The sequence below is a fragment of the Pan paniscus genome, chromosome 16, assembly GCF_029289425.2.
Source record: "Pan paniscus chromosome 16, NHGRI_mPanPan1-v2.0_pri, whole genome shotgun sequence".
Classification (NCBI taxonomy): Eukaryota; Metazoa; Chordata; class Mammalia; order Primates; family Hominidae; genus Pan; species Pan paniscus.
Window position 1 is genome coordinate 38,800,648 of NC_073265.2, and position 15,422 is coordinate 38,816,069.

The window sequence follows — 15,422 nt, forward strand, 5'->3', positions numbered from 1 at the left end:
AACTAGGGCCTGGAATAAGGGCCTCACATCTCTGTCTGATGCCCTATCCTGCTGGGGCTGAGCTGGTATCCAAGATGCAAGTCAAAGTCCTCCCCACTCTTCCCTCTCCTTTCCTCTAGCAGAAGGAAGGCGTCTCTTTCGGAGCTGTGAGCTGTGCAGCCTGGGGTTATGAGAGAGGTGATGCCAGTACTCCCTTGGCTGCCCCTACTGATGTGTCACTATGTTGCATGCACACTCCAGTCCATTGTCTCTGGACCTCGTTCAGTAATAGGTCTTGCTTAAGAGTCGCAGTCCTTATGGCCTAGACTCTCAGATTTACTTGGAGACACAGAATGTGTAGCCCTCTGTGGCAAGGTTTGCAGGTTCTCAAGTTCTGACCGCTGGGATCCACAATTCCCCTCTGTCTAGGGCTGGTTTAAATGCTCCCTCTGTGGGCCGGTATCAGCTGAGTTTGGTTCGGTTTTCTTTCTGCTCTAACAGGACAGCACTGAGTTAACTGTCTCACAATGTTGTGTTCTTTCCCCAGCACCCAGAAATGCTCTCTGCACTACACTGCCACTGCTGGGGGTTGGGGAGGGGTGGTGTTGGTGATTCCAGACTGCTTTTCCTATCTCTTCAGTGCCTCTTTCAGTGATATGAAGCTAAAACTAGGCACTATAAGTACTTGGCCTGATTTTTGTTTTTTATGAAGGTGTTTTTTTCTGTGTAGATAGTTGTTAACTAGGTGTTCTTGTGGGGGGACAATCAGTGAGGTTTCTATTCTGCCATTGTGCTCTGCCTCTGCCTGTTTTATCTTAAACTAGAACAGCAACTTCTGCTTCTTTTCTGTTTGCTAGGTGGATTTTTCTCCATCCCTTTACTTTGAGCCTATGGGTATCACTGTATGTGAGATTGGTCTCTTAAAGACAGCATACAGTTGGGTCTTCTTTATTCAACTTGTCACTCTGTCCCTTTTAATTGAGGCATTTAGCCCATTTACATTCAAGGTTATTATAGATATATGCAGATTTCATCCAGTCATTGTGTTTTTAGCTGGTTATTATGCAGACTTCTTTATGTGATTGCTTTATAATGTTGTTGGTTTAGTGGCCAGTAAAAATCTTTCCTTTCCATATTTAGCACTCTCTTCAGGACCTCTTATAAAGCAGATTTGTTGGTAGTGAATTCCCTTAACATTTGCTTATCTGAAAAGGATCTTATTTCTCTTTCACTTATGAAGTTTAGTTTGGCTGGATATTAATTCTTGTTTGGAAATTCTTTTAAGAAGGCTGAATATAGGCTGCCAGTCTCTTCTGGGTTGTAGGGCTTTTGCTGGAAGGTCTGCTGGTAAATTGGTGAGGTTTCCTTTGTAGGTGACTGCCTCTTCTCTCTAGCTGCCATTAATGTTTTTCTTTCATGTCAACCTTGGAGAATCTGATGACTATGTGACTTGGATATGGTCTTCTTGTATAGTATTTTGCAGTTCTTCACAGTTCCTGAATTTGAATGTTGGCCTCTCTAGTGAGGGTGGGTAATTTTTCACAAACAATATTCTGAAATGTTTTCCATGCTGCTTGCTTTCTCTCCCTCTTTCAGGGATGTCAATGAGTCATAGATTTGGTCTCTTTACATAATCCCATATCTCTAGAAGGTTTTGTTCATTCTTGTTCATTGTTTTTTCTTTGTATTTGTCTGATTGGTTGATTTTGGTGAATCAGTCTTTGAGCCATGAAGAGTCTTTCCTCAGCTTGGTCTATACTGCGTTAATACTTGCAACTGCATTCTGAAATTCTTGAAGTGCGTTTTTCAGCTGTATCAGTGCTTCTTCTTTTTAAAAATGGCCATTTTGTCTTCTACCGCCTGTATCATTTTATTGTATTCCTTAGAATCCTTGGATTGAATTTCAATGAATTCTTTTTAATCTGTATTCTAAATTCTGTATCTAGAATTAGGTTATTATCGATGCATATTTGACCTGCTCATCGAGTCTGACAAGTGACCCGGGAACCATTTCATCCTGATTAAGAACCATTATTGGGGAACTAGTACAGTTATTTGGAGGTAAGCAGTCTATCTTTTTGAGTTCCCAGAGTTCTTGCACTTGTTCCTTCTCATCTTCATGAGCTGATGTTTCTTCAATCTTTAAAGTTGCTTTCTTTGGATTTTTTTTTCTTTTATCTTATTTGATTTTGTCAGGGGTTTAATTGTGGTATAAGGTGGCTTCAGTTTACTGACTTTGTTTCTGAAAGAAATTAGAAGGCTATACAGCTCAGCTCAGCACTCCTGGGCAGGGTGCTCTAACTCTGGAGAGCTGGTATCCTGCCCTAGCTTTGTTCCCTGGCCCCTTGAGGTTAGAAATCTGCTGTGCTGGTGGGCTAAAGTGTTCTTGGGCCACAGGCCACAACATTCTGATGTGTGGTGCCAGCAAAAGCACTTCATCAGACAGGGGCCATTCTGTTGGAACTCTTGATGGCCAGGCACTGTGTGCCACTGCAAGAGCTTTAATGTAGGCCCCCGGGAGGCAGCCCATTTGGGCATCCATTGCCATACTGCAAGCAACCATGGAAAGGCTGGACCCAAGGAGAGGCTGACAGACAGGGGGGCACTCAGGTCAGACTGGCCCATCTCCGAGGCAAGGATACCCTGCTCTGTTCAGGTCTGACAGTTCCCCTAAAATGAAAGTCTCCTAGGGTAGCATGGCAAGCCTTCAGGTATGGGTATTCCTGGTTGTGCTCCATCACAGACATTCCCGCACTAATCCCTCTGGCCTCTGCACAGGCTACAGTCCTGCTCCAACATATCTCCAACCAGCTCTCCCTGCTAGCTCAAGCGTCCATAGGGGTCATGGGTCCTTTGATGCCAGGATTCCAGAGGTCCCTGGTGAGAGTGGGTTGCCCCTTGCCTGCTCATCTCACCTCTTCCCCAGGAGTCACTGGGGCCAGGAAGAAGTCCTTGTGCATGGTAGCCCCATGCAGAGTTCCCATATTCCTCCCCGCCCATCCCAGTATGTGTGTTCTCCCTCCATCCACTCTCAGTGCCTTCCCTCTGATGATATGCTCAGAGTGCACAAGTCTTCCCAGTGTCCCAGTCCCTTGGTAGCAGATATTCCTCCTGGCTGCATCTAGTCAGCCACCTTAGAAATTATTCTTTACTTTATGAAATATATATGTCTTTTTTTTTCTTATAACTTGCTTTTGGCCATTTTATTACTTCTTTGTACCTTTAATTGAGGGACATAAACAAGTAAGAGTTGAAAATCCAGTCAATCTGACAATGTTTTGGGAAAAAAACTTAATTCAGATAGAGAATAAAATGAACAATTAAGGTTTCATAATTATTCATTTCACTTAACTTTGCTATTGCTTTCCTCTTTTAGAAAGTCATGTACAGAGGAGTTTAAAACGACAGATGGGAAGCAGCTAGTATACACTGATCTCATGGAGATGAAACAAAGTGGTGAGTAAATACTAGTTCCTCAAGTGGATTGTCAAGGAGATCCCATGAAGATTCACCAAAGAAGCAACAGGACCAACAGAGAACAAAGAGGAGTGAAGCCAGGCAGCTGCCCACCCAGAACTGATGGAGAGTGGGGGAAGCTCCCTCATGCAGGGAAAGGTGAGTGAGTGAGAGTCCTGAGGGGATCTACACTTTTGTGATAGACCTTTGCAATCCCGGACATGAGAGATATTCCTGACCCCCAGGAGCCTCCAGATTGAGATGGAGAGCCACCTAGAGTCTTTGCAGAAGAACCACTGAAGCCCACATGGGGCCCTACAGGCCTTGAATCCCTGAGTAGTCCAGTGCCATCTGCTGTAGCCCCAACAGAGGCTGCAGCCATGGTGCTAAGAAGCAGCCAGACTGCCCCACTGCTCCTCAGTAGGCAAGGCTTGCCAGCATGGGTTTCCAGCACAGTGGCCCCACCCCAACCTGAACCTGGGTGGTCATGGCTCTGAGTTTCTCCAGGAAGCACCCAGGCTGCAGACTATGTGACCTCCTATCCCCACTGCTCCTCACCCGGCAGGGCTTGCTGACTTGGGCTCCTAATGCGGTAGCCCCAACTTTGCCTGAATACTGTGGGTGGTCACACCTCTGCATTTCTCCAGAAAGCACCCAGACTAAAGACCGTGTGACCCCTACCCACACTGCTCCTTGCAAGGCAGGGCTTGCCAACCTGGGCTCCCAGTGCAGCAGCCCTGGATCCACCTAAACACCTGTTGTCAGTCACAGCTCTGCATTTCTCTGGGACAAAACTGCAAAAGGTAACAAACAAGGCTTGGCACCTTTGCATTGTTCTGACAGTGAAGTCTAGCACTGCTTGGGTAAAAGTGAAGTGCAAGTGTGCCATGTGCCCCACAGCTGCCAGTCTCCATTGCTCCAGCTGAGGGATCTTCCCCTCCTCAGTGAAAGGCCCACTGCATAGCCACCCTTACCCTACTTGAACATTTCATCTGCAGTCCACAGCCATTCTGAAAACCCAACTCCCACAGGTTTGTGATATTCCTTTTGGTTCCCCCCACCTAAGTGTTCTGCCTGCCCCTGGTTTCCACCATCTAAGCATTTTACCTGCTGCCACCTAAGAGTTTGGCCAGTGACCCAGGGACCAACCCGCCACTCTTCATCATAACCAGCACTTGAACTCTGGGTTAGCCTGATTCTGGCACAGCCCTTTCAGGACTCATACCCATTGCTCTGCAAGCCATCTAGGAGCCTGGAAATTACCTACGTACCCTACCCCTACCCTGTTCCAACTCTACAGGCACTGGACCACTTCCCCAGGGCCCAAAGTCAGGCTGACCTAACCAGTCACCACCACCAGAACCAAAACTCACTCATGTGGGCCCAAAGGTGGAGACCCCCCGCCCACCCACCATTTACAAGCAGCAGCCGTACTGTCACACTGGCAAACAGGTGAGCCATAAAACTGTCTGTATCAGGTTCAGAGATTAAATTATGCCCTGAAACCACTCCCACAGAGAGTCATAAAACAGGCATTTACTGTGGCTCTCAACCTCATTGTAGTCCGGAGATAGACTAGAATATGAATCTAAACTAGGAGTCATGAGCCCTGGAACAATTGTGTAACAGGAAAACAGATCAAGTTCCTGCCTATGTAGGATAGGAAGCTGGTGCAACCATCTCAACTCCCTGCAGAGTCTTTAGTGCACTTCATAAGGAACTCCTCCCATTAACCCTCATCAGGGCAGGTGCCTGTGCTTGCCATTTGGGTATTTGTGGGAAAGCAAGGGGCTCCAGCTGTGTCTCTCCAACCCCACAGAACAGGAAACTTATGGCACCAGGTACTCCAATGTCCAGTCCTTCACTTGAAACAACAGAGAGCACCTCAATAAACAAAGATCAGGTACCTACCTACCTGCTTATGTTGCAACTGGCTCTCACCTGAGAGCACCATTGACCAACTTCTAGGTCAAACTGCACAGCTCAATATAAAACCAGCCCACAGAAGTGCATAAGGCAATAGAAGCAAAGCCAAAACACCATAAGGCAACAGAGGCAATGCCAAAAGACCCACCCACTCCTCTCCAGACAAGCAGGAACTAGCATAAGAATTCTGACACTATAGGCCGGGTGTGGTGGCTCACGCCTGTAATCTCAGCACTTTGGGAGGCTGAGGCAGGCAGATCACGAGGTCAGGAGTTCGAGACTAGCCTGACCAACATGGTGAAACCCCGTCTCTACTAAAAATACAAAAATTAGCAGGGCGTGGTGGCACGTGCCTGTAATCCCAGATACTCAGGAGGTTGAGGCAGGAGAATCACTTGAACCTGAAAGGCGGAGACTGCAGTTGAGCTGAGATTGCGCTACTGCACTCCAGCCTGGGCGACAGAGCGAGACTCCAAGACTGTCTCAAAAAAAAAAAAAATTCTGACACCAAAAATGTCTGAATGTTGCAACACCACCAAAAGATCACTCTAGTTCCTCCGCAATGGTTCCTGACCAAAAAAGAAACTCAGAAATGACAAGTAAGAATTTAAAGCATGGATTGCAAGGAAGCTCAATGAGATTCAAGAAAAGATTAAAAATCAACACAAAGAAACTTCTAAAGGAATCCAGGAAATGAAGGAAGTGCTAAACATCATGAAAAGAAATCAATTAGAGCACTGGAAATAAAAAACTCAACAAAGAAATTTCAAAATACCACTGAAAGTTTTATCAATAGTCTAGACTAAGCAGAAGAAAAATTTTCAGAGCTTGAAGATCAGTATTTTGAACTAATCCAGTCAGACAAAAAGAAATAAAAAATAATTAAGAAAAATGAACAAAGTATCAAAAAAATGGGATTATGTAAAGCAACCAAACCTATGAATTACTGGTATTCCTGAAAGAGAAGGAGAACAAGTTCACAACCTGGAAAACGTATTTGAAAAAATAATTCAAGAAAAATTTCCTAATTTTGCTAGAGAGGTAGACATCCAGATTTAAAAACTCAAGAGAACACCTGCCAGATACCATACAAAATGAATACCATGAAGGCATATAGTCAACAGAGTGTCTAAGGTCAATGCTAATAAAAGTATCTTATAGCCACCTAGAGAAAATGGTCAGATTATGTATGAAGGGAATCTCATCAGGCTTACAGCAGACCTCTCAGCAGAAACCTTTCAAACCAGAATAGATTGGAGGTCTATTTTCAGCACTGTCAAAGAAAATAAATTCCCACAAAGAATTTTCATATCCCACTAAACTAAGCTTCATAAGTAAGGGAGAAATAGAAAATTTTTCAGACAAGCAATCACTAAGGTAATTTATTACCACTATACCAGCCTTATAAGAGATCATTAAGGGAGTTCTAAATGTAGAAACAAAAAAATGACACCTACTAACACAAAATTAAACTTAAGTATATAACCCACATACCCAATAAAGCAACTACATAATAGAAGATAGAAAACAATAAGCTAAGAACTTTACAATAGAATCAAAATCTCACATATCAATACTTACTTTGAATGTATATTGTCTTAATGCCCCACTTAAAAGGAACAGAGTGGCAAGTTGACTTGAAAGACAAGACTTATCTATCTACTTTCCTCAAGAGACCCATCTCACATATAATGACACCTAAAGCCTCAGGGTTGGAGAAAGATCTACCATGCAAAGGGAAAACAAGAAAAGAGCAACAGTAGCTATTCTTATAAGATAAAACAGACATTTAACTGCTAACAGTAAAAAAAGACAAAGAAGGCCCTACATAATGATAAAGGGTTCAATTCAACAAGAAGCCTTAACTTTCTTAAATATATACACATCCAATATTGAAGCACCCAGATTAATAAAACAAGTACTTATGGACCTATGAAAAGACTTAGCCACACAATATTAGTAGGAAACTTCAACACCCCACTGACAACATTAGACAGATCATCAGGGCAGAAAACTGACACAGAAGTCCTGAACTTAAATTCAACACTTGATCAGTTGGACCTAATAAATATCTACAGAGCACTCCACCCATCAACTAGAAATGTGCATTATTCTCATCTTCACATAGAACATACTCTAAGATCAACCACATGCTCAGCCATGAAGCAGGTCTCAATAAATTCAAAAAAAGTTAAATACTACCACAGTGGAATAACAACACAAATCAATATCAAGAAGATCTCTCAAAACCAGAAAATCACATGAAAATTACACAACTTGCTCCTAAATAATTTTTGGGTAAACAACTAAGTTAGACACAAATAAACAAAATATTTGGAATAAATGAAAATAGAGACACGACATACCCAAATTTCTGGTATGCAGCCAAAGCAATGTTAAGAGCAAAGTTTATAGCACTAAACACCTACATAGAGAAGTTACAAGGATCTCAAATTAACAATATAATATTACACCTAAAGGAACTAGAAAAATAAAAACAATATAACCCCAAAGCTAGTAGAAGACAAGAAGTAACTAAAATCAGAGCAGTTCTTAATGAAGTTGAGACCCAGAAATCCATAAAAAGGACCATCCAAGCCAAAAGCTGATTCTTTGAGAGGATAAACAATGTCAATAGACCACTAGCTAGATTAATAAAGAGAAAAAAAGAGAAGATCCAAATAAACACGGTCAGAAATGACAAAGGAGATATTACAAACAATCCCACAAAAATACAATAGATTCTCAGAGACTATTATGAACAACACTACACACACAAGTTAGAAAATCTAGAATAAATAATAAATTCCTAGAAATATAAAACTTCCCATGAATGAAGCAGGAAGAAATTGAAACCCTGAACAGACCAATATCAAATTCTGAAGTTAAATCAGTAATAATAATAATAAAAACCTATGTACCAAAAAGAACCCTGTACCACATGGATTCATAGTAAAATCTACCAGTTGAACAAAGAAGAGCTGGTACCAACCCTAGTTAAACTATTCAAAGAAACTGAGGAACCTTAGTGGGGCTTCTCCTCACATATTCTACCAAACCAACATCACTCTGATACCAAAATCTGGAAAAGACAAAAGGAAAAAAAAAAACTATAGGCCAAGATCCCTGATGAACACAGAGGCAAAAATTCTCAACAAAATTCTAGCAAACAAAAGCCAGCAGTACATCAAAATGTGAATTCACCATGATCAAATAAGCTTTATTCCTGTGATGCAAGGTTGGTTCAGCGTACACAAATCAACAAACGTGGTTCACCACATAAATATAATTTTTTTAAAAAAATATGATCAACTCAATAGATGCAGAAAAAGCATTTGATAAAATTCAACATCCCTTTATGATAAAAATCCTCAAAAAAGTAGGCACTGAAGGAACATACCTCAAAATAATAAGAGCCATCTATGACAAACCCACAGCCAATATCATACTAAAAGGGCAAAAGCTGGGAGCATTCCCCATAAGAACCAAAAAAAGGCAAGGATGCCCACACTCACCATTCCTATTTAACTAGTACTGGAAGTCCTAGCCAGAGCAATCAGGCAAGAAAAAGAAACAAAAGGCATACAAATAGTAAAAGAAGTCAAATTATCTCTCTTCACTAATGATATAATTCTATACCTAGAACATCCTAAAGACTCTGCCAAAAGGTCTGTAAGACTGATAAACAACTCCAGTAGAGTTTCAGAATACAAAACCAATGTATAAAACTCAGTAGCATTTCTATACACCTATAATGTTAAAGCTGAGAGCCAAATTAAGAATGCAATCATATTTACAGAAGCCAAAAATAAAATACCCAGGAATGCAGCTAACCAGGGAGGTGAAAGATCTCTACAAGGAAAACTACAAAACACTGCTCAAAGAAATCATAGATGACATGAACAAACGGAAAAACATTCCACACTCATGGAATGGAAGAATCAACATTGTTAAAAATGGCCATACTGCCCAAAGCAATCTACAAATTTAATGCTATTCCTATCAAACTACCAATGCTATTTTTCACAGAAGTAGAAAAATCTATTCTAAAATTCATATGGAAACACAAAAGAGCCCAAATAGCCAAAGCAATCCCAAGCAAAAAGAACAAATTCAGAGACATCACATTACCTGACTTCTGACTATACTATAAGGTTACAGTAACCAAAACAGCATGGTACTGGTTGAACAGCAGACACACAGACAAACAGAACAGGACAGAGAAGCCAAAAATAAAGCTGCACACTTATAAACATCTGATCTTCAACAAGTAGACAAAACAAGCAATCAGGAAAGGACTCTCTATTCAATAAATGGTGCTGGGGTAACTGGCTAGCCATATGCTGAAGAACAAAACTGGACTTCTACCTATCACCATATACAAAGATTGACTCGAGATGGATTAAAGACAAATATAAGGTGTAATACTATAAAAATCCTAGAAGAAAACCTAGGAAGTACCTTTCTGGACATTGGCCTTGGCAGAGAATTTACGACTAAGTCTGCAAAAGCAACTACAACAAAAACAGAAATTGACAAGCAGGATCTAATTAAATTAAAAAGCTTCTGCACAACATAGGAAACTATCAACAGCATAAACAGGCAACCTACAGAATAGGAGAAAATATTCACAAACTATTCATCCAGCAAAGGCCCAATATCCAAAATCTATAAACTTAAGATTTAAGCAATTCAACAAAGAAGAAATAATCCCATTAAAATGTGGATAAAGGAAAAGAACAGCCAATTCTCAAAAGAAGACATACACGCAGCAAACAAACATGTGAAAAAATGCTCAACATCACCAATCATTAGAGAAATGCAAATCAAAACCACAACGACATACTATCTCACATCAATCTGAGTGTGCATTATTAAAGAGTCAAAAACAATGGATGCTGGCAAGGCTGCAGAGAAAAAAGAATGCTTATGCACTGTTGGTGGAAATGTTTATTAGTTCAGCCACTGTGGAAAACAGTTTAGAGATTTCTCAAATAACTTAAAAAACAGAACTACCATTAGACCCAGGAATCCCATAACAAGGCGTGTTTACCCAAAGGAAAATGAGTCGTTCTATCAAAAAGACACATGCACTTGTATGTTCATCACAGCACTGTTCACAATAGCAAAGACATGGAATCAACCTAACTATCCATCAATGGTGAACTGGATGAAGAAAATGTGGTACATATACAACATGGAATACTATACAGCTATAAAAAGGAACAAAATCATGTCCTTTGCAGCAACGTGGTTGCAGCTGGAGGCCATTAATCTAAGCTAATTAACACAGAAACAGAAAACCAAATACCACATGTTCTCACTTATAAGTGGGAGCTAAACATTGAATACATATAGATATAAAGATGAGAACAATAGACACTGGGGACTACTAGATAGAAGAGGGAGGTGTTGGGGGTGAGGAGTGAAAAACTCACTATACTATACTTACTACCTGGATGACAGGATCTTTCATACAATATACCCATGTAACGAACCTGCATGTGCACTCCCTGAACCTAAAGTAAATGTTGCAATTTTTGTAAATGATGCATATGAGCCATAGCAATAAAAAGTATATTTTTAAGTAACTGTAGGTTGTTTGCATGAGTTTATATAGTGCAATCAGTACTATTTCAATATTAAAACCATAATCAGAGGCCGGGCACAGTAGTTCACACCTGTAATCCCAGCACTTTGGGAGGCTGAGGTGGGCGGATCACGAGGTCAGGAGTTCAAGAACAGTGTGGCCAATATGGTGAAACCCCGTCTCTACTAAAAATACAAAAATTAGCCAGGGGTGGTGATGGGCACCTATAGTCCCAGCTACTCAGGAGGCTGAGGCAGAAGAATCGCTTGAACCCGGGAGGCGGAGGTTGCAGTGAGCCATGATTGCGCCACTGAACTCCAGCCTGGGTGACAGAGTGAGACTCCATCTCAAAAAAAAAAAAAAAAATCAGAAATCAACAAATATAAGGGACTACCAGTACCCTGTTAGCTTTCAAATCCCTAAACTATTAAATTCCTCTCAGGGAGTGACTCAACATAGAAAAACACAATATTTTTATATTAAAGACAAATTGATACAACTATTTGCATACTCTGCATTCAGATAAGTATTTATAATCACATATTAAGCCCATCGCTTTGTAAAATTTTAGAATTAGAAGGTCTCTTACAAGTCATTGTGATAGACTGAATATTGGTGCAAAATATATACATGTTCTAATCCCTGGAACCTGTAAATGTTACCTTATAAGGCAAAAGCATATTGCAAATGTGATAGTTAAAGATCTTCGGTGGGGGTTAAGATTAAAGATCTTAACTTAATCCCCACTTAAAATAAGGAGATTATCCCATGGGCTCTAAGTGTCCTTGTAAGAGGGCATCTGAGGGAAATTTGACTATAGAAAATGAGAAAGCAATTCAAAAACAGAAGCAGAGATTGGAGTGATACAACCATAAGCTAAGGAATACTGGCAACCTCCAGAAGACAGAAGAGGCAAGGAATAGATTCTCCTCTGGGCCCTCCTAAAGACATTGGTCCTGCTGACACCTTGATTTTAGCCCTGTAAGACTCATTTGGGGCTCCTGGCCTCCACAGCTAAGAAAATTAATTTCTATTGCTTTAAGCCACTAAATATATAATTTTTACAACAGTAGTAGGAGACTAATACAGTCACTTAATCTATTAGTGCTCAAATTTGCTGGTAAGTGATGGTATTCTTTCAAGATCTCCATGATTTTTCTTGGGAAGTGAAGGGAAAAGGGAAAAACTCTATAATATGTTGACATATTTAATTTTATTAAATGAGCCATGAGCATTTTTTTCTACCAGAAATGATGACATATTCTATTTGTGGTACACAAATTATACCAATGGTTAAAATTAAAATGTTGAATAAGGTGAACAAAGGGAACTTCTAAACATTTTCTATGAATATCCTGCCTTCAGGAGATGAAGGAGATTAAGTGTCAAACTATTTGGAAAATTTCTGAGAGAATATCATTGTGTGACGTTGGAAGAAAGGAAAATAAAAGCCATACAAAACATATTTAGGTTCGGATTAATTTGTGCTAAATAGTAGACTGGAAGATAATTTTTTTCTTTCTTAAATATTAATACATTTATCTTCCTTAGGAAATATAAATCAGATGAGTTAATAGTAATAAAACCCTCACTTATTTGAATTAGTTAAAAATAATTGAAATTATGGTCAATAAAAGATGAGATCCTGAAGGCAGGTGGCTCTCACATATAAATGCATGGACAGGGAGTTTTAAAGGAAGACTTAGTGCAAGTCCAGGAGTCTAATCATTAAGTACATCTTGTCTGTTCTCAAATGAGGCTTTGCAACTTAATTAAACAACTTCTAATTTCTTAGAAAAAGTTACTGAAAATCAGAATCCAGAAAAAATCAAATCATGGTTTGAGAGAAGTTGTAAGTATAAGATTTATCAAAAGACACATCCATCACAAGTGAGAACATTTGGATCATAAAAGTAGAAACAGAAACTAAAGAATGGGGGATACACAATGTTACCACCATTTTATTCTTTGTCCATATTTAAAAGCCTCTTATCTTTTTCTTAAGGGCCCTGTACTAAAACATGCTTGATTTCATAAAATCATGTAGGGGGACTAGGCACTCTCAGTAAATAGTTAAAATAAAAGCCATAGAAGAATAGGCTAACTGAAAGAATATGGGTAGCAGAAACAGCTGTTTTTGTGATCTTTAGACAATCTAATTGCAACATGCCTAATCATTAACTTTTTGCTGCAAATAAGAAAAAACCTGTCAGAACATCACTGTTTGATAACAATTTAAGAATCACTGTCTTAAAATAATCAAGATCTAATCAACCTCTTCATGTGATATACAACCCAGCTGTCAACCTGAGAGGCTGAGTGGCTTGCTGAGATCACCCAGGTAATCGGTAGCATATTCTGGACATGAAGCCAAGTATCCTTATTCCCAGTCTGCTAGTGGTAGTTTCTTTCTATCAAACTTTACAAATGTGTTTGTGAGTAAGATAGGTCAAGATTAAATATAAATATTTGGCAAATTTGTGAATTTAGGCTTGTTTATATATTCATCATGAAAGACACTTACCTTTTTATTTTGGGTATGGCTTTCTCATGAAAACATTTACAAACTCCAAAGTATTTACTATGATTTCTGATTTACAAATTGCTAATGCAACAAAGTATTTGAATATGACTTGTGTTTTGAAATGCTAAATATTAAACTTAAAAATACCCAGTGAGATTCCTACCATCTTCATTTCACACTACCCAGGGACATTACTTATTTGAATCAATCCTATCCATCAGTTAGTACAATAACAGAAAAGCACAGCAAGCATTTGATTCATAATTTTATGTATTGTGCTTTACTGTAACAGGTGCTTAGTCCTTGGGCATAAAATAAACTTGTAAAGTCCGCTTAAATGGATCAAGATTCATTATAAAGTAAAAGAAAAGTCATAAATAATTTTGTAGGTAAACAGAAAAAAAAACAGGAACATACATAGAATGACTCAGTAGTTTTAAAATTATTAATATGCAAACAAAGTACCTGTAGTCACTAAGGAGATTATGTAAGACCTTGATGCCAGGGAATACAATATTTTGAGGAGTTAATAAGAGCATAACTTTCAAAATATTACTAATACTCTACACCAACTTTGCTTTCAAAAGTAACAAAATATATTCTCATATGGGTTTAAATAAAATAACGATTTTTTCTATTTCATTCACTTTAAAAATAATTAGCATAACTGTTAATTTCAATGCCTACCTGAAAAAATGCATCCTTTCGACTTAGAGGTATGCTCATGAAAAGTGTCACATAACTTTCTGAAATTCTATCGAATAAGCAATCTTGGTTTTCTCTGTCAGGCTTAAAAAAATATGTGAAATTAAAGTCAATATTACAATTTAAAACTGGAATTTGTTTACATGATGACAGCAATTTCATTTATTCTCATGAGCAGATCAATTGGTAAAGGAGAATCAGCATGGGTTTTCGCATAATGCAGACCCAAATTTTAACACTGGCTGTTATGCATTAGCTGTATTACCCTGGGCAAGTTAATTAAGTCCCAGGTTTCTCATCTGTCAAATGTAGGTAATACATACTTATCTTAAAGGCATGCAGTAAAATTAAATAAGGACAGGGATCATATTTTTGTAACTTTGTATTTCAAGGCCTTAGCACAGTACCTGGCAACAAAAAGCATGCAAACATTTGATGAGTTAATTATCCTTACATTCCAGGAATAAATCCCATTGGTTATGGTGTATAATCCTTTTAATATGCTGTTGCTTTTGATTTGCTAGTGTTTTGTTGAGGATTTTTGTCTCAAAATTCACCATAAAAGATATTGGTAGTTTCTTTTTATTGCAGTGTCTTTTTGGGCTTTAGTATCAGAGTAATACCTTCTAACTTACAGGTTGAGTTAGAAAATGTTTCCTCTTCAACTTTTTGAAAGAGTTTCAGAAGGACTGGTGTTTATTCTTCTTTAAATGTTGGTAGAATTCCCCAGTGACGCCATCTGGTACAGGGCTTTTCTTTGATGGGAGGTTTTTGATTACTGATTTAATCTCCTTAATAGTTACAATCTAGATTTTCTATTTCTTTGTGATTCCATCTTGTTAGATTGTATGTTTCTAAGAATTTGTCTATTTCAACTACATTATTCCAATTTGTTGGCATAGATTCATTTACAACACTCTTATAATCCTTTCAACCTCCATAAAATTGAAAATATTGCCCCCACTTTTTTATAATTTTAGTAATTATAGTCTTCCCTATTTTTTAATAGTCATTCTAGCTAAAGGTTTGTCCATTTTGTTCTTCTCAGAGACAGAACTTCTAGTTTTATTTTTTTTCTGTTTTTCTATTCTTTATTTCATTTATCTCTGCTGCAATATTTATTATTTCCTTCCGTTAACTTAGGATTTAATTTGTTCTGTTTCCGGTTACTTAATGTGTGAGACGGTGTGGTTGATTTCAGATCTTTCTTCTTTGATTTTTAATGTTTTATTATTTTGAACT

General features: G+C 38.8%; 1 protein-coding gene across 4 annotated transcripts in view; it reads right to left on the reverse strand.

Moving 5' to 3' along the window:
- Nucleotides 1-15,422, reverse strand: part of FAM227B (family with sequence similarity 227 member B) — a 300,149-nt gene that overhangs the window by 230,372 nt on the left and 54,355 nt on the right. For all 4 annotated transcript variants that reach the window (XM_055098575.2, XM_055098572.2, XM_055098573.2 and 1 more), the window contains one exon: nt 14,163-14,264. In XM_055098575.2, the coding sequence (XP_054954550.1) occupies nt 14,163-14,264 (102 nt within the window). The remainder of the gene's footprint in view (nt 1-14,162; nt 14,265-15,422) is intronic.